This window comes from Pleurodeles waltl, chromosome 11 (genome assembly GCF_031143425.1).
Source record: "Pleurodeles waltl isolate 20211129_DDA chromosome 11, aPleWal1.hap1.20221129, whole genome shotgun sequence".
NCBI classification, from domain to species: Eukaryota; Metazoa; Chordata; class Amphibia; order Caudata; family Salamandridae; genus Pleurodeles; species Pleurodeles waltl.
Window position 1 is genome coordinate 87,270,970 of NC_090450.1, and position 20,759 is coordinate 87,291,728.

Here is a 20,759-nt window from a genome sequence, read left to right on the forward strand (position 1 = left end):
AGATGGACAGCAGATAACTTAACTTGGCCCACAGAGTGAATAAACGGCCTGAATCTAATTAAGAGCAGAGTCAGATACAAATGATGAATCGTGACGTGCCACAAGGAGTGTAGCTATGTGGAAATTAATGTCGGATCTGCATTTGGTACCTTATTTACCATAAGAATGATTACCATACTCTTCTCTAGGCATAAACATGGCAAAACTATACTTTGGTGCAGATTTTGTCCATAGTGTACAATGCAGTGAACCACTCTACACACTTCAGTGAAGCACTACAGAGTACATACTCACTCTGTTAATACCCACTCATATTATAAGGCCCGTACTGGTCAGTACTGATCAATGATGGCCCTTTCTGCAGCAAAGATACCTGTGGTCAGATACTGAGTCGCTGTTCTATCTATTCTGACTGAGTACACCTACCTGTTTGGAAGCATTCTTCGTGTTCCATTTAAAAACATGTTGTCTTTTTACTTTTTTTGTAGCATCCGCTTGTATTAAACAAAAAGAAATGTAACCTTCTCACCAGCTGCCAAAACAGACCAATAGGCTTTTCCACTTCTTCTTTAAATGGGTTAAAGTGACATTGTAGTTGGGTATGGTAATAAGATCTTAGCTTATGTTAATAGAAACTCTAGTAATTCACTGAAAATAATGAAGGCTAAAGTGCTGTTATAGTTAGGTATTGTAATAACACAAAACCTAAAGTTTGAGAACCAAAACAGAATTGACATTCCATAGGCATAGTTTTACTGAGCTAACTATGACTTGTGCCCCTGCTATGCACTGCTTATGACCTCACATATTATATCACGTATGTTATAACATCATTGACAACATCACTGATCACCTCACTGATAACATCTCAAATGGCAATTGTTGGCATCACTGATGATATCAGTCTGCTGATGCTGCTCATCACATTGCTCTTTAAACACCAAATTGTTTGAAAAATGTAATGACATGAGATGTGAAATTTGTCCTGTGTTCAACCTAATCTGCCAATGCCATGTCCATGAGAAGAGCCCCCAACCGTTGTTACCTTGCAATGGGGTGTGTAGTTCAGGTTCCGTAGGAACACGAAGACTGGGCTAGTGTCTAGGCAATGTGCAGCATCGATAGCAGCGATGGCATCTGGTCGGAAGCCCTCGGACTATCTGCTTAATATCTGTTTAAGTGAGGAGTATTTATACAGATCTGCTTGGACCCCTGATGTAGGTCTGTTCCTAAACAATAGATAACAAGACATGCTTGGGACGGTAATTGATATAAACAATTCCCTTGAAAGCGTGAAGAGGGAAAGTAACTAATGTGAACACCTACAGTTTGTTTATCTTTGTCGCTTGATATTGACGCCTTAGCATGGTGGCACTGATAACAGGAAACTAAAACATTGGTCTTAACTAAAACAAGGCAGCTGTCTTAAAAGATATAATTAAACAAATGTGCTAAAACAGAGCAAGCTAAGTAGGGTAAAAGTCACTAGGTGACGGGAGCACGAGTCTGCAAGCCAAAGGCTAAGCTAACTCCTGTATCCCATTACAACAAACGAGGATTCACTACAATGTCATTTAACATGTCCTGAGTTTTGTAAAATGTGCGGTCATAAGCAGGGCATGTTTGGGGTGAACTGTAATTGGTAACTTTTTTTTATGCATTAGTTTTTGTGTTATTTCAACATCAAGTTAAAAAGTCACTTTAACCTTTGGCTTTTAAGTGATTTTCTATCGTTTTTGATAAAGTTCAGCCAACTCCCCCACATGTTGCTGAACACAGCTTTCGCCTGTGCACAGCAGGTAGTTAGAAGTAGGGCATGGCCTTCTGGCAGTCCCTATGTGGGTTGCAAATCCCCCCTCTGTGCACAGCTGAAGCCCATGCACAGCAGGCGGCTATCATGGGGGTTGGGGAGGGTTGCTAGTCCTTACTGCTATCATTTGGGCAAGCTGTGCACCTAGCCACCCTGCTGCAGTTGGCCTACCCACTCTCTGGACAGCCAAAGGCCATGTCCAACACGAGGTTGAATGGCTGAGTGCAGTGGGGTGCTGACCACGCCCTGCATCCTGCTACCCACATGTGGGTGGATAAGCCACTACTGCACACAGCCTATGCTGGAAGGGTTATGGGGTGACCATGTATTATAAGGAATAAAGTAACCCCTTGTGGTACATTATGAGAATGTTTCATGTCACCTATCAATTCCATGCCCATAGAAAGGAATTCAGCCTTAAGCCTTATTCTTCTATAGGGACACGAAACTTCTCAGTGACTAGCAAATATCTTTATAATGTATGGCAGGTGTTGCTTTGTCCCATAGGTGTGTGTGTATATATATGTATGTTACTTCGACTTTCTTGCTGCAGTGCCGGGCTTGCATTGACGACATTTAATAGATTTGTTGACGGGCTTATTGTAGGGAAGGATAAACAATAAATAGAATGCATGGAGTTTTAGTTGCTAAATCTCTGTAAAGCTGGTATATTAATCATAAGTAAAAATATTTGTATTTAGATCATGTATGTTACCTTTAAGAAACATACTTTGCAGATTGTTGGCACCATACCACTCTTAATCATCCGGCAGAGTCCTTGCCATGCATAATTCGGACAACATCATGTTTGTCACATGACGTCTATTCCCATCAGGCAGACAAAAGCCTTTCTGTAGATGCAGTTTGTGTACACCATACATATGACAGAGCTGGACACAGTTCTAAAGTGGTTTGGGATTAGATGCAGCATTCTTCATTGAACATTTTAGTTCCCCTGGCAGTTTGCTGCGGCTGTGTTGTGACTGAGTGATTGAAAAGCCTTTGGAAGCGTCGCTTTCTCAGCAGTCGCCAAGAATAGTTCTTTCTAATATGGAGTGTGTGTTGAGAAAGGGTTTTCCCTTTTTAATTAACCTTCAGTAACCTACTTTTGTAATTATATTTGAAACAAAAATAATTCAAATGATTAGCAATCAACTCTAAACCGGCATACTCCACAGAGGGTAATGGACAGAGAAAGGGAAAACGAATTAAACGTGTTTTTTCATCAAAAACTTTAAATTTGGAAAAGGAGAAGAGGCAAAGGAGCCGTAGCCGCACCCACATCTCTTCAGATCTCTGAGTCAGTCAGTGATGTAGTTCTAAGAAAGTAGACCTCATTGGCTAAAGACTGAATCGTTGTTTTGAAAAGACTACTGCAGGCCCGTCTGTCTGTTCTTTGATGTCTTTTAGCCATGATGAGACCTGGACTTTCTGAGGATTACATGCCCACCTTGCAGTTTTCCTTCTTTGCTGTTTTGCAGCCTTTCTCGTGTTCTTTGTTTGCACTATTTCTGTTCTCATTATTTTTACAACCCCATATAAATGCCCTGAATGTGGCTGTATCCATTAAATGGTTTCCTGAATACGGCGGTGTTCTCTTTCTTTGTGCTCCTAGAGGACTTTTCATGCTGCCATGTTCCCTAATAGAAAAAGATTAATCTCTACGGCCTGAGTCTTGACTTCTGATGCTGATACCCAAAGGCCCAGATTACATGGTTTGTCATTGAGGCCCTGATGTTCTGGAACAACCTCTTATTGTATATAAACCAATGTCTAATTGTATGTTGTAATTTTATGGTATTTCTCAGAAATATTTAGTCTCTCTGTTTAATTGGCACCAGCCGATCTCCCCCGTCTGCTCCCCCACCCCCCAATACTGACAAGTCAGACTTCCATTTATCCGATGTTGGTAAATTGAGTACTGTTATGATGGATAATCGTAGCATCTGTTATTTGGAGTGCTTAGAAGTAGAAGAAATAAGCAATAACGTGTGCTATAAAATGTTCTTAATATTGTAATGAAGCATTATTGCTTTGGAACAAAGTTCAGGCTCAAAATAAGTTGAGGATAAGGAGTCATTTCATCAGTACATCTGGATTCTTTTCACATCATTATATTGGGTAAACCCAACATTAGTGTGTATGATCACAGGAATGTATTTTTCTTTTTAGCTTGTAAGAGGTCTGAAATCAGCATAGGTAAGTTTCAGTTTTCGGTCTGCTCGGATCATACTCTTGTGAAGGGTCAATTACTTTGTAAGGCCTGCGCCAGATCAGCACCAATCCGTGAAAGAACCCTTCTGTGTAAAAGCTTCACCAGCTAAATGTTTCAAAACTATTTACCCATTAACCGTTTGCTACCTAGCACGTAGATTTTGTTGTTCTTGTCAGGCAAACGTAAATTGGTCTACGTAGAATGCATAAATCTCGTATTTCATTTCAAATGCAAGAGGCACAGTCTAAACTATCCCACGGTTGCATACACCCACAAATCCAGTTGTGGGCCCCAAATCCGTGCTTAACTTGACCTCCTCTAGTTCCATGAAGTTGAAAGAAAGCTTCTTCGCTGAACTATTATTTAGTAAGGGCCTCATGTAGTGCTCTACTCAAGAGTGGCTGGGATGACCCCATTTCTAAATATGAAAGGTGATCTAGAGAGCTAGAGAATACCCCACTTTACATATGACTGGAATTCTTCCTTTCCAGGCCATTGTGTGGCAAATATGACGTATGACACAGCAGATGTCAGGCTTGGCTTCCGGGAAGTCATGAGAGTGGTGTGATGTATGCTTTAGATATTTTGTCAGTAGAGTTCAGACAGAATATAATTCATGTTTCTAAACTATTTGATGGCTGATAAATATTAGTAGTCCAACTTCACTACTGGTCTTTCCAGCTCACATTACCTCTACGCTGCAGATTTGGCTGTGATTGCATTTGCCTGACGGAAGTCGCAAAATTAATATTTTAATGCTTTAATGCCTGTGACACATTGGCCGTGTGCTCTGAAACTCTGGCTGCTGGAAAAACATGTACACAAAAATCACATGCTATTTTTCAGGTGTCATTGGGAAAAATATTTTCTTTACACCTGCTTACTGTTTCTGCAGTGTACAACTGCATACGAGCCCTGCACACAAATAGCAGATGTGGCAAAGTGGAAATTATGTCAGTTTGAAATCGATGTGGTTGGCCACTTAAGCAGGGCACATGTGACTGATTCCTTTTTAGCAGGCCAAACAGCAGATGTCAATAGCAAAAATTGAGGAGAACACAGCAACAATAAATGTCTTTCCTTACAGTAACCATACCGGAGTTAAACAGGCATCCTGGAGTATATGGTTCACTGGCTGTTTGTGTGTATTTAAGTATGGTATTACATTTTGAGACTTTCACCACCAAGATCAGTGCATGTAAGTGATTGTCCATCTGTGCATTTGTTTGCATTCCTTCCTCTGCAAAGTAGCCACATGGGGAATTCCTACCGCCCTTTTTCAAATAGTGTGATCACTCTAGAGCTTAAAGTCACCTTTATCAAATCAGGTAGAGACATATATTTAATTCCGCAGTATTTGAGACTTGTTTTCTATATAAGTTTCCCATGAATATAAATGTCAAAAATAAGGCTGATTAGTGTAAATAAAGCTTGGTTTGGTTAAGGTCTCTACTGTGAGGAACTCCGCTTTACTTGTCTATATGGTTTCAGAAAGTGCTCTAGAATCATTTTCCTTGTACCACCATAGCCATTCAATTTCAAGTTGATATTTTCTTGTTGGGTGTGTTTTTTTTTTTTTTTTTTTTTACGTATGGGCATGATAGTAGTTTATCGAACTACAAGTAGCTGTTATCACACTACAAGTAGCTGTTCTTTCAGCTTTCCACCAGTATGTCTAGTCTGGTTACCACCCACATCTCTCTTGTCATTTTCTTTAGTTGGTAGCTGTCATGAGACCACCAGTAGTGTTTACAGTAAAACAAACGCCAAAGCGGGATGCCTTTTTGGGTACATAACTTTGGGAATAATCTTAGATGAACTGTCTATGAAGTGTCATAACTTGTGGTAAGCTCAGTTTTTCTTTACATTGGATTTGATGAGCCAATGTCTTTATCTAGCAAAGATTTGCCCAAGATACTTTACAGCGAACCCCATTGCTTGAAGTTTGAAAGCATTGTTCATCAACTTTCCCAGCTTAGGCAGACCGACATAGTTCATCTTCCACTGGTCAGTGGGAGGTAGCCCATCTGTTAATATGGATGCTTTTGAAAATGTTCACATCCTACCTGAGCTTAGGTTAGTGTACTATATCACTGCATCTTTATCATGTACTTTTCATCAAATTTTCTTTTTTCTTTTATTTTTTTTATTTCAAGGCACATTCCAATATTAAGTAATCAAGAGTACCGCTAACCTGCTCCTGATGTGCACACACACTTCCATACATTGTCTGCTCCTAGAATTCGGTTATATTAATAAGATTCACACGCATGGGTGCATTGATTCTGACTGATCCTACCACCATTGAACATTTTCTTAAAATCGAAAACGGTGAATAAAGCGAAGGCCTTTTAAGATGATGTGCTGTCCCGCACAAAATGTTTTTTAACGTGGTGAGAGAATTGGACATCACAGTTACCACTGCTTGCCATCGAAATGTTTTTTAATACTTTATCGTATCAGTTCCTTATTCCAGCGTTACTTTCTTTTTCATGTCTTATTTTTACACAAATCATGAAAAGATAACTTAATTGTTTAATACTTATAGGTTCATTACAAATGACTAAGTTTCCGCCTCCTTCGTGACAAAATGATAACTTTCTGCTAACAGTTTAAAGCTTCATGTACTTAAATCTTGTTCTTAACAGTTGGATCGGCTTGTTGTGGATGCGGCAAAGGAGAAGAGGGACATGGAACAAAAACACTCCACTATTCAGCAAAAGGTACAAGAAAGCTACCTGTATGTGAGGGTGTCTGTAGGTCACCTACTCCTCTGTTGCGTACCTAACACTGTCTTCTCTGTGTCTCCAGCCTACGATCACTGTGTGTGAAGTAAAGGTGAGAATGTGCTTGTGGTGGCTGCTGTTATACCAGTCTTAACTTAAGGATGATTATTTGTGTCTTCATATTGTAAGATGCCCAGACAAAAGCTATAGGATGTGCCAAGTAGAAAGGTGGAACAGGGATGAAAAATGTTGCTATAGTTATATGCTTGGGAGTGCTACCAGTAGTTTAGTTGTAAAGCCCTATTTAGTATTGGGTGAAGTGGAACATTCTCCAAAAAGTGATGGAAGTACAGTCTATCCTAGTTAGAGTGCACTCTTAAGACGGAGACCAGCACATCAATCACATTTTGTCAGATGTCCCACACCTGCCTAACTTTAAAAAAGGACATTTGGTAAGACGATTTGGGCCACCAAAGCGTAAGTAGATTTGATATTGAGGACCTTTAGCTGTGATTGCACGTTATCCAAGCAGTAAATATTCACAAAAATCAACACAGACACCATTATGCCTACTATTCTTGTCCTTGTTCCATTTTAAGCCATGCATCGTTTCAACTTGTTGCCCTTTGTAGACCGGGCAGCTTACAGAAACGCCCTCATTTGTCTCAAAGTATGCTGGAAATTTGATCAGGCCGGAGCTTTTGACACCACAAAACAGTTGAAGATCCTTTGCAAAGATGAAGTGGGCCAGCCGTAGAAAGATCTTTTGCTGTACTGGCAGCAGATGTGTGGCTCCCTGAGTTTGTTAGCTTACAATCAGCAGGGTAATTCAGGATTATTTTTATCAAGTTTTTATTGCTTTTGGTCTTTGTATCTATTCCTGTATCCATAGCACACAGATGCCATTAGCATTTTGTTAGCTCTTTATAAATGTGGTTGACTTGACATGGTCGTTTGTTAGGCCTAACAATGGCAAACGAGTGTTCATTGAACATTTGGGTGTAAAGCCAAGTGGACATGAATGCTATGTGTGTGCTATGACCAACACAAACATAGCATTACGAAGTCGAAGAAGTCGGTGTTTTCCAGAAAGATCTGGCACACCACCACTTTGTACAAAAATCTTTGAAAGGTAGAGGAACCTAACAGTGGGTTGATAATTACCAAGCATTAATGGATCCAGCTGCAATATGCTCTGTTTTATCCTTTCGTTTCTTAATTCTAAAGCCATATAGCTAACATTAAGGAAATTAAGTCACATCACAGATGTCCATTTTTATGATAGTGGATAGCTCCTGCCGTTGATGGCACAAGTAGGGTGAAATTGCAAATGTTTGCTAAAGGTCAATATGAATTTTCATATGGGTTCAGCTTGACTTCTGTAGCTATTTCAAGCATTTTCTGTGACTGTTAACTACCTTGCAAATTTTCTACCAGCCCTTACCATCTCAGCAGTCATTCAACGAAAGCAGTTAGACTGTTATGGTGTTTCGAATATCGGTTCAACTATAATTCTATCAAGCTTGCACTCTTTTGTTTCCTAGAAAGGCAGGTGACATTCATCCACGCCGCCGTAAGAAATCTGTTGTGCTTCATGTCTTGAATGAAAAGATGCCCAATGTAGAGCAAGATAGAGACCTACCATCTTTCACAGTAGAATGCATGTGTAAGAAGATGGCACGTGAGTGTCTTCTCTCAATGTGCTGCAGACAGCTCTGCGAAGTGGCAAATTATAAAACTTAGCACGGACAAGTGTATCATTACTTCCACCCCCAGATTTTAAGGACCCCTCCTTTCACCTATTAGCGCAGCTCCCACTTGATCGTACAAATCCTCCCATGATCTTGAATCATCTTTATCACTTCACAATCCTAAGCCCACAGTTTGGGGATAGTAAACATCCAATCAGAGTATATTCCTGCCTGTTTGAGTTCTCACCTCTAACAGCTGACACGTAAGGCTATTCATAATGTTTAGATTCAGAAGTGTATAGAAATTGATGTCATGCGTGCCCAGCTGGTCTGCCCTTACCATCTCGGAAGCTACACTGTTGACTGCACGTCTCCAACACTTAAATGTTTGCTTTGGCACTAAAACACTATGGGGGTCATTCCGACCCTGGCGGTCATGGACCGCCAGGGCCGGGGACCGCGGATGCACCGCCAACAGGCTGGCGGTGCATCCAGGCCAATTCTGACCGTGGCGGTAAAGCCGCGGTCAGAAAAGGGAAACCGGCGGTTTCCCGCCGGTTTTCCCCTGGCCTGAGGAATCCTCCATGGCGGCGCTGCAGGCAGCGCCGCCATGGGCATTCCGACCCCCTTACCGCCAGCCTGGTTCTGGCGGTTTTGACCGCCAGAACCTGGTTGGCGGTAACGGGTGTCGTGGGGCCCCCTAACAGGGCCCCACCAAGATTTTCAGTGTCTGCATAGCAGACACTGAAAATCGCGACGGGTGCAACTGCACCCGTCGCACCCTTTCCACTCCGCCGGCTCCATTCGGAGCCGGCATCCTCGTGGAAGGGGGTTTCCCGCTGGGCAGGCGGGCGGCCTTCTGGCGGTCGCCCGCCCGCCCAGCGGGAAACTCAGAATTACCGCGGCGGTCTTTTGACCGCGCAGCGGTATTCTGACGGCGGTACTCGCCAAAGTCAGAATGACCCCCTATGTGTTTGACACTGGAAATTACAACGGAAGCTTAAAGGAAAATCCTGCACCTGCCCCAATCATTTTATGTTGTGTGGTATACTCACCAAGGCTTTGTTACCTTTTATATATGTATGTGCTGTAAAGCTGTGTCAAAAACCGTGAACCTAACGATCGAATTAGATATGCTTTGTATATGGCTATGTGCCTTAGCCAGGTAGTCCCAGTTCATTCAAGGACACTCTTGGATACTATTACAGTTTTGCAAGAAAGTATCTCTGCATTCCTCAGTGGACACTCTTTCCCCATCTTTTTGGGCCCATATACATCCTGGAGTGTGTCAAGCTGAATTATAAGCTTCTTTTATGTATTTGTACATTGTCTTATTCCTCACCCAATGCTCGACTCATGAATAATAATCGGTGAAAATATGCAACAGTCGTTTTTCTTAGCCGCATCACTTGTTCTTCAGCTTTGTATCTCTCGTAGGCCCATAAACAGCCCGTCCAAGCTCAGACAGAGATCACAGGAGTGCATATGATTAGCTATGTCCATGGATGATTTGAAAATGTCTCCAAAGTTCGAAAGAATTAAACTTGACAACGCCTGCATGGGCTTTGTTTTATGTCACTAGGCCATTTTCTGTATGACAGTTGTTAAGGTTGCATTTACAAGGTGGCAGGAGATCCAAACAATATTGCGCTGTGCAATATACCGATCCAAGAGCAGAGTTGGAGATTATTATTGTTTAGTTTGAGTACTACAAAGTGCCACCATAGGGCGAATAGGTACACACAAATACACAGTAGTATAAACATTGGTTAGATATTGTACTGATATTCAAATTTACATTTGTTGGTATTTAGCAGTTGTAGACAAATTGGGTGTTTTATCGCAAACTTTGTGTTGTTTGGAAACAGTATATTTTCAGGTATCCTTCACAATTCATTGCTATGCCTCAGGAGCTCAGATATGTATATTGTTCTTATTTGATGTTTCCAGGAGTTTTGCCTTGAATGTAGTTTTCAATTCCTTTCTAAAGTCTTCGTAAAAAGCCTGTTTTTGTTATTATTTGACAAGACATTCACAGTCCAAAAATGTGAGCATTAATGCAGACACCAAAAAGACGTTTCTCTAAGCAAGCTGTTAAATGCACCATTGTCCTATTATTTCAAATATAGCTTAGATTAAGGCCAATATGTATTTATTGTTTTCTGATAGCAGGCATCATTTTCATGTGGGCATTTAATTCGCATTTCTCACGTTTGAAAAACGAAATATTTTTTTAGAAACCAAATATTGATTTTTGTGACCTTAGACAGAAATTAGAGCATAAATAATTAATGGTGCTCTCGCTGCCACGTCATTGGTATGAAAGTAACTTCTCTTTTGAAAATCATTTTCCGATCAGCAACTGCTACAGAGTTGTCTGCCTCATCATGTAAGGTAGCCTTGAAGGTCATTTAAAATGTTTTGGTTACTAATTTGTGCTCGGATTCGATTACTCTGCATGGTCACAGTTCTAGTTAGTTTCATCAATTATTCACTCATTGCTTCTGAACGTCCTGATAATTTGTTTACAAGTGGACATTAAACCTCTGTCTAAGAAACCAGAGTACGAGCATACTGTTAGCACCATCAAGTTAACCCTTTAATTGTTTTGCAATATATCCCCATGTACAATTACTAAAGAAGCAGGTACTTTATTTCAGTATATTTTTAGTAAGCAACTCAAAAGCAGTGAGCACAAGGACAGTTGGAAAGCATTTTTCTTGAGAAGGTATTAATCACGACCATCCGCAACAAATTGATATCCAAAAGACTGCGCTCCAAGTACAAACTATGTAGAGGTATATAGGGACAGAGGAGCGAGTAGAAGAGCTAAATATTGTAGAGACTTGTGTTGAAGCACCAGGTAAAGCAAATATTTCTCCAAAACTGAACAGCACATTACTTCACTTGGCTCACACATGTAATATGGAAAACCTCAACCGAGGTCCTCTCACCTCAGGTCTCGAGGACCATGTCCAGGTCTCTTGTTTGCCAAGAAGTCCTGGGTTGGGCTAGGTTAATAACGAAGTACTGCCCCATAAACCACTCTTACTTCCCTGGAAACAACTTAACAGCCTCAGGATTATTTCCAAGTGCTCCTGTTTAAACAATTACAGACCCTCCCTGCTCTTTTGAGTCTGGTTGCTCTGATCCAAGAATATGAGGATATTGCTATCTCTGAACTACCGGTTGTTTCTCTTCGCAGCACCCCTTGTCACCATCATTTTTACCAGTGCAATGACAGTCTCATCATATGGGGTCCTTGCTCCTTGACCTTTAGTCCAATGTCAACTGATCCTCAAGGTCTTAGCCAGGACCTCTGCCTTCAAGATTGGATACCTGAAGGACCTTCGCCTTCAGATATGGGTGTTCTGACCTGAGTCTGTCCCACAGTATTGTCCAGGTGTTCAAACTCCTCTTCCAATGAAGTACATTGGTCATGGTGCAATTCTGAATGTCCATATAGGTTTGCATAATGTCACCTTGCATCTGAGCCTCAGGTTTCCAAAGACTCCAAGTTGTGTTACAAATGCTTTACTACCCGTCATTTTGCATATTGCCTCAACTTGCTTCAAAGTGCCCTTTAGCTGTGCAGCCTTCTGGTCTACAATAGTAAACAACGTTCTCTTATCCTCCTACAGTATTCTAAATAGAAGAAATTAATTCTGGTTGTGTTTGACTAATTAAGGGCTAACTGTTTATTTGTATTTAATTTATACTACTTATAAAGCACACAATCATCCTCAAAGGGATATCCCGGTGCTAGACTGTCATCAAGCCTAACTCCCTAAGCAACAAGTACAAAATCATTGCGAGAAGAACCACATCTTCAGCAGCGTACGAAAAGTCAGATGATTAAAAGTAGAGCATAAATTAAGTGGAAGAGCATTCAAGTGGATGCCGCTGAATAAGTAAAGGAGTGCCCTTTCGCCGCCCTCCCCCCCCCCCCCCCCCCCCCCCCATTTGAGATCTCGTAATTTGCCTATACTGAATCAAAGTCTGACTGGTGAATCAAAAGGCTAGCACTGGCTTGTGAAAAACAACTCTTCCATTTTAGGGCCTCTGGTCCAGTACCATAAACTGCTAGGTACGTATGACAGAGTAGCATAAAGACACCTTTCTTTCAGACGGGTAGCCAATTAAGGGAATTTAGACAAGCCACGGCCAAGGTTCTATTAGGAAGATTATATATCAATCTTGCTGCTGAATTTTGATTCAGTTGTAGGTGGGTAAAGAGGTAATTGGCCATGCCTACATACAAGATATTACCATATCTTCTAATCTACTAATAAGAGCTTACCAAATTGCCACACCACATGAATCCAATGAAATATCATGTGGAGTGTCTTAGGAGACCAAAACAGCTCCCACACCCAACAATCATATCTGCCTGCATAGGGAGAGAGTAGTCACTTAGGAAATCCATGCTCTTAACTACTTTTTTGGGCCTAAGGGTGGGGCTTAGCATCATAGGATGCCAAGAATCATTCCAGACACTAAGCACCTTTCCAAAGAGTAGGATCTCAGTATTCCCTAAGTTGAATTTCTGACAGTGATAATGCATCGAAATTGCCACGTAGGAAAGACAATTCACTAGATTTCCTCTAGTCTCCATATTCCTTTCATTGATGAACATGATGAGCTGAGTATCATTGGCATGACAAGTAATCTCAAAACCACAAGGTCTAAAAATGCCTGGCAGAGGTGACACATAGATACTAAACAAGGTGGGGCTCAGGGACAAGCACTGAGGAAAACCACAGTTAGCCACCAATGGCATGGATTCAAAAGGAAAAACAAGAAGGCGATGGACAGTATGCTTGAATTAATCTCAGCCACTGACAATCGCTTTGGGCCACATCCCAATTCATCATTTCTCACCCAACATGCCCCTTCAGTTTGGACCTGTCCATATGCAAATCACTCTTGACCATTCTACTAGTTGGAGCAGTCCAGCCCTAATGGCCAGGCGAGGCCCACCTTGAACCGGAACACATGCAACCCAGGACCAAGGTCACCCTTTATAGGCCTCTTAAGCTTGGTATAACTTGGTTCCAGTGGCACATTGAGGCCAGGACCTACTTCTGGGCATACCCGGCATGTTTAGGTCGTCAAATGTGAAAACACAAGCTGTTGGATCGAATGCGTGAATGAATCTCAGCTGCTGCAGGGTCAAGACTGATTAGCAAATAGCTGGATCCATCGAGAGGTAGCATGATGTGCAAAGTAATAATGGTTTGGGATGTGCCCTGGGCAATTATTAGTGGTTGAGATTAATTCAAGCATTCTAGCCATAACTTTGTTTGTATTCTTTTGGGTTTAAAAGGAGGCAGCTGTACAGACTGAGATCTGTTGCTCAGAAAAAACAAAACCATTGCAAGGGGGTAGAATGCAGGCTTTGTAGCAATAAGTGATGAGTATTGAATGCAGTATACAGGTCCTGAAGGATGAGGGCAGCAGATGTGCTCTTTTCAACTGGGACCTTGATGCTGTTTGACGGCCAACTAGGTGGATTCAGTGCTATTTTTGGCTGTAAAGACAGTTTTAGAAGGACCCAAAAGAATATTACTTTCAAAATAATGGGAAAGCTCGTTGTTAATAATTTTTTCAGAACCAATGGCAAATATGAATGGAGGGAAATAGGGCAATAATTAGACAAATTGGAAGTCTCTGCATCTGCTTTCTTCGACAGTGGCAGGACTCAAGCATGCTCCCATGCCGAGGGATACTCACCTTCCTTAAAAGCTTTATTCAAAGTACTGTTAAATAGGGACTGAGAATCAGAGCAAGGCGGGAGTAGATAAAGTGAGGGCAAGGGTTTTCTGGAAAGCACGACTTCTCCCTTGATATTGCTTTTTCCAGCATTCCATTAATTAACTCGGGGAACGAGCCCTGGTTGGCTAAAGATGAAGTGTGAGGTCTAACATCTTTATAGGCGTTCTGCTCAAAATAAAAGGGATTGCAAAGCATGAATAGCTGGTAACTATTCTGCCATTAAAAGAGAAGGCAAGATCCTCACAAAATGAGAGCGAGGGCATATTTGTTTGGTTAAGCATCACTGGGTGAGCCAATACCCTTTAAACAATTTTTTAGAAGATCCACTATTTGAAAAAAAGTACAAACCTCAGTGTATACATGGGAGATTACATCTGCTTCATGTCGCCCCTTTTTTACCTTTTCATAGATTTTATTTTATCAACAGACTTCATTTCTCTTCATGTTTCTTTACTTTTCGTTCAGTCCAAGATTTTGTCGTGTTACCTTTACTTGTCACTCATCCAAGATTTACCATCCTAAACCACTGTGTTCCTTCCATGGCCTCAGATCTTTTTATATTTCATGGTCCATGCCCTGCCTTTATAAATGCCCTTTAAAACCAACATGCACCAAATCTACATATGCACCAGTTCTTATCGTCAGCCCCATATTGTCCAGTTTTTGTTCATATTTTTCCAGTGTTCCCCATAATCCCAGTAACAGTAGCTTGCCTCACTCCTTGTATCTGTGTTTGTCTGTACCTTTTTGAGGCAGTGGTGTACACTACTCCAGAACTCTTTTAGCCTGGGCATTGCCACAGTGTATGCTGCGCTTGTCTTCAGATCTACAGCATACATTGGAATTCACTTTCCCCATTTCCTGCAGCTTTGTTTTGGTGTAATGTGCTCTCTGCAGTAGTTTACGTTACACCAATCTTAGTCCTGTATTGATCTCTACCTCTAGTGGATATTGTATTGTTTCTTCCCATTCCGTATCCTCCATTGCCCTTACATCCGCCTTCCATCGATTTCTCAATCCTGTGAGGGTATTGGGAGTGTTTCTCTCAAGGTCCTAGACATTTTCCACGCTTCTCAGTTAAGTTTGCCTCCAGGTATTGTACTATGCTCCAGTGGGGTGCCCTCTTTTAGCTGGATTCCTTTATGGGCGTGTTACCATGCTGCTCGTCTCGGCAGCAAACATCTAAATCTTGCTGTTCGTTCATACTTCATTAGTACCCTTTGACCCCCATTACCCATCTTTCCATTATATATGATATTAGCATTCTAATTGGGGTATGAACCACCATTTATTCACTATTATTAACTAAACCACCCGGTAACATTTACATAGTTCTGGGAGTGCTATGCTCCTGCTCCTCTATAGGGTAAATATTTGGAGTGTGAATCACTGTAGCGTAATATGACAATTGTGAACTTAAGCCTATACTCAAAATATATTTGGTTATATGTTGTTCATAATTATATTACATTTAGCCTGTCATGACATTTTTCTTGCACTGACTACTATTTCCAGTACATAAAACTTTCATACATAGTGTCACACCTCTCCTTTTACCGTGCTCACTCGAGTATATGCTTTCCTTGAGGTTTTCACCTCTTTTGTCTCTGTGTTTGCTAATGAGTTAAACTGTAATAACCTTAAAAATAGGGCTGGCTGCAACCGAACGAGGTGTAGCATTGTGTGGCATGCAAGCCATTCCCCTTGCAAGGCCGTCTTTGGTGTTCTGATTTGTTGTGTACGATCTCTAAGCAACCTCTAGCTCATTCACAGAAGCCTCCCTTGTATTGAATTCTCCACGTTCCTGTGTTTTATTCAGGTTTGTCAGAAAAACTACACAAATATATTTAGGAGTCTAGTACCATATTGAGTACTGTCATCAGAGAGCAGGTCCGGTTGAGGGTAGAGGAAACACTGATTTTACTTATCATTCATATCTTACTCCTAGTTGAACTGGGTTATCATCCTTTCTAGTTCCTATTTTGAACCTTAATGCTAGGTAGACCTTATTAATGCCTTAGGCTATGTATGTCAAACACATCCTTGAAGATGTGATTTAATCTGCTAATGTTGTTACCAGCAGTTATGCATTATGTACAGCTTGTTTTGTGGTAATCCATGTTACCAGCATGGGTGGTCACCCTGTCAATTTAAGTATACTGTCCTTGTGCTTGTGTAGATAATATTAACTGAAGCATCAGGGATTACATTTGCATGCAGGTGCACAAAAGGTGTTCCTTATTCTTTCCTTTCTCCTTAAAACATACTGCCTGAAAATGAAGTTTGTGAACAATTTGGATTCTGTTGATGAGTAGGTTATCTGATAGAGACTTCTAGTTGAGATTCCTTACCTTAAATTTACCCCCAGGTGTCAGACTGGATCGAGAGATTTTTCCTCGAGCAGTACCCTTGCACGCTGTTAGGTGGCATCGGTTGACCTCGTGATGACGTTGTGGTCGTTCATAGGCGTCACCCCAACGCGCTGACATAAGTTTTTTTCTTTCTGCGCCAGACTAAACGCAGACCCAGAGAATAACTGCCTTCAGTTGTTTCTTGACTGACTTTTTCACCTTTTTGTCAAAGTTTTTGACTACTCAGTGCATCAAGATGTCTTCCTGCAAGACCGGATTCAAGCCGTGTGAGTCCTTTCACCGCATGATGTCAGTGATGGATCCCCACCTCGTGTTATTGTGGTGCCTTGAGTGCAACTACGACCCGAGGTTGGACTCTGAGTGCCGGGCCATGACCCCAAGGCTTTGAGGAGCAGCCCCTAAAGCTTATGGCGGGATGACGCTCGCCTCCGTGTTGCTCCCGGTCTTGTTTGAGAGGAAGGTCTCTAGACTGCTCGCAAAAATTTGGGTCACAAGAAGAAATTGAAGAAGAAATAACATTCTTCATCTACACCCCTTGTTCGGACTATACGATGCAGGAGCAGTGTCGGCACTCTAGGCCTCCATCCTCTGAGCCTGCTTCTGGGTTTGTGCCATGCATCCCTGAGTTTCCAGGAGCAAAAGCCACCCGTGCCCAATTTAGAGAGTTTTATGAGATCATGCGCCTCATTGTTGAGCAGACTGACTCTCCTGTGATGTCTTAGGGACCCAGTAGGTTCGGAGAGGCCCCCCTCAGGTTCTGCACTGGCAGCTTCGGTCTCTGCTCTAGAGGGCACCCCAGAACCCTTTACTGGATCCGTACCGCCGCTGGTTGTGCCATTGCGACCTCCCCCAATAAAGGTGCCAGTGGGCCCTCGATTGACATAGATCCCATACTCATTCCTGACTCCGATCCTGAGCTGGAACGATGTTGTTCATTGCCAGCTCCATCTTTGTCGGGGACTACGTTCCCCAGATTGGATCATATATAGGCCTATGGGTACGGGTATGGTGAGAGCATGGAGGGGTCGCTGGACCCTTTGGAATTCCAGCTAAGAAATCCTGAAATGGACTGGGCTCAGGAATTGGGTGAAGCCAGTGGGCTCAACACCTCCCCTTATGGTGGCATGCTTTCTCCCCCTACCTTGGCTACGGAGGAGGGAGCCTCATATTCAGTGGTGGTGGCAAGAGTGGCCGAGGTCCTGGGCCTTGAGCTGCCTTCAGTGGCTGTCAGGACTTACCTCCTGACTGAGGTGCTTCAGCCAGGGGCTTCCACATCAGAACCCCTTTTGCCCTTTCATGACGCCCTCACTGATGTCCTGCTGGGGATGTGGTCTAAACCTAGCATAGGGGCTCCTGTCAGTAGGACAATTGACCAACACCATAGGCATGCTCCTACTGACCTTAAATTGCTGACCCAATAGCCCACGCCGGAGAGTTTGGTCATTCAGACTTATTCCTCTTCTGGTGCATTTCCATATGCACCCCCAATAGGGAATCAAAACTTGGAAAGAAGATGTACTCTTCTTCCAGTCTGACTTTGCTGTCGAACGCCGCATGCCTTTTGGGCTGCTATTCCCATATTTTATGGTATACGGTTGCGCAGGTGCTGCCACACGTCCTGGAGGAGGCCTGAACCATCCTCTCCCAAGCTATTGCTGCAGAGAGAGATGCAGCCAAGTTCATGATTCATTGTGAGCTGGACATGACCGACTCACTAGGCAGATCAGTTGCGTGGTGGTGGCCTTGAGGTGCCACGCATGGTTGAGGGACGTCTGGCTTTTCAGGGGATGTCCAGCAATTTCTTATGGACATGCTGTTCGATAGCACCCATCTCTTCAGAGACAAAGCAAACTCACCGCTTGAGTGCTTTAAGGAGTCCCGAGCTACTGCTGGGTCCCTTGGCCTTGCAGCTGCTCCTCGCCCCCCCTCAGTCCGCTTTTTGCCCCTTTCGTGGCTAGAGAAGGGGTGCCCAATCACATCCATTTCCCTTCAGCCACCGTACCACGCATGCTGCCGAGCCTCTGCGTGTGCTGTGGCCGAGGGATCCAACGTCCCCGTGAATCAGGGAGCCACTGGTCGGCTCAGTCCACCACCCCCTCCGCTGCAGCCATCAAACCTTCCTAGTCCGTTGCTCAATCACAGACCAGTTGGAGGCAGGATTTGCCATCACCTGCCCTTGGAATCCATCACGACAGACAGGTGAGTTTTGTAAATTGTCTGAAGGGGCTACTCCCTCCCCTTCGATATTACCCCTCCGGTCTGCGTTCGGATGACGGAGGATCACTTGGCACTTCTCTGTGAGGAAGTTACAGCTATCTTGGCCAAGGGAGCCATAAATATGGTCCCTGTGCCAGAAGTACTACTTTCTGGTGCCCAAGAAGGACAAGGGCCTCCGCCCTATGTTAAGCCTCCGGTTCCTCAATCTCTTTCTTAGAAAGGAGAAGTTCAAAATGCTCACTCTGGCTCAGGTCTAATTTGCCCTGGACCCTGGAGACTGGATGGTAACGTTGAACTTGCAGGCCGCCTACTTTCACATTGCCGTCCTTCCTACCCACAGACATTACTTGCAGATTGTGGTAGGTAACAAGCACTTTCAGTGCTTTCCCTTTGGCCTTGTACCCCTCGGTTGTTAACGGAAGTGATGACGGTGGTCGCAGCTCATCTGTGTAGGCTAGCGTTTTCAGTCTTCCGCTACTTTGATGACTAGCTGTTGAAGGCCAGGCTGTTGTCTCCCACCTCCAGACTACGGCAAACCTCCTGCATTCCGTGACGTTCACTATAAACGTGCGAAAGTCACACCTGACTCCCTCTCAGACGCTCCCTTTTATCAGAGCTGTTCTGGACACAGTGCAGTTTCGAGGCTATCATCCGAGCGGCGAGTCCAGGATATTCAGGCTATGATCCTGATTTTTCAGCCTCTGCCCTGGGTTTCAGTGAGAGTGACTCTGAGGCCTCTGGGCCTCATGGCCTCCTGCATCCTGCTGGTCACATATGCCAGATGGCATTTGCAGGCTCTGCTGCGGGACCTGAAGTTCCAATGGTCCCAGCATCAGGGGAATCTCTCCGACATGGTCCAGATTTCAAAGGAAACTGCACAAGATCTACAGTGGTGGCTTTCGAACTGTGACTGGGTCAACGGCAGATCTGACAGTAGTGAGCGTCACTCCTGAGATGGGTTGGCCACTTGAGGAGGCAGAGATCAGAGAGGCCTGGTCTCTGGCAGAGTCCAGGCTCCACATCAATCCTCTGGAGCTCAGGGCAAACAGGCTTGCATTGAAAGCATTCCTTCCCTCTCTCAAAGGGAAAGTGGTGCAGGTTTTCATGGACAACACCACCAACATGTGGTAGTGCAATAAGCAGGGCTGAGTAGGGGTGTGGACCCTTTGATAGGAAGCTCTGTGCCTCTAGACATGGCTGGAATGCCAGGGCATAGCCCTGGTGGCTCAAAATCTGGCGGGCTATCTGAACATCAGAGCAGACAAACTCAACCGTCAATGCATGGTTGATCATGAATGATGTCTCCATCTGCAGGTGGTGCAAGGTCTCTTTCAGCAATGGGGAGAGCTGTGGTTAGATCTTTTTTCCTCTGCAGAGAACGCAAAAAGTCAGCTGTTTTGCTTGCTGCAGTTTCCAAGGCGGCACTCACTCTGCAATGCTTTTCATCTCGAGTGGAACGCTGGCCTCCTATATGCCTTTCTGCCTCTACCACCTCTGTCCAGAGTTCTCAAGAAGATAATGAACGGCCAGGCCCAAGTAATCTTTATGGCTCCGGTCTGGGCACGAAGAGTATGGTATCCCGAGCTTCTAAGCATGGCCATCGATCCTCCACTCAGACTGCTTCTTCCGGAGGATCTTCTGTCGCAGCAGCAGGGGATGTTTCTCCACCCGCACCTGTCTAATCTCCACCTTGCGTGAAGAATGAGCGGAGCAGTTGATAGCTTTCGACCTTCCGCCCGAAGTCTGAAATGTTATCTTGGCAGCTAGGCGTCCCTCCACCAAAACGGTATACGGTTGTCATTGTAACAAATTTGTGGCATGCTGTACCAACAAGTCTGTTGATCCGCTTTCTTCACCTCTGTCTGCGGTTCTTTTGTTTGTACTCTCTCTTGCCCAGCAAGGCTGTGCTTTTGGCACCCTTAAAGGTTATCTGTCTGCCATCTCTGCTTTCCT

At 43.4% G+C, this 20,759-nt stretch overlaps 1 protein-coding gene across 2 annotated transcripts in view; it reads left to right on the forward strand.

Annotated features, from left to right (window-relative positions):
* Nucleotides 1-20,759, forward strand: part of ACAP2 (ArfGAP with coiled-coil, ankyrin repeat and PH domains 2) — a 333,281-nt gene that overhangs the window by 178,164 nt on the left and 134,358 nt on the right. For both annotated transcript variants that reach the window (XM_069213160.1, XM_069213161.1), the window contains exon 9: nucleotides 6,674-6,748. In XM_069213160.1, coding sequence (XP_069069261.1) covers nucleotides 6,674-6,748 — 75 coding nt within the window. The remainder of the gene's footprint in view (nucleotides 1-6,673; nucleotides 6,749-20,759) is intronic.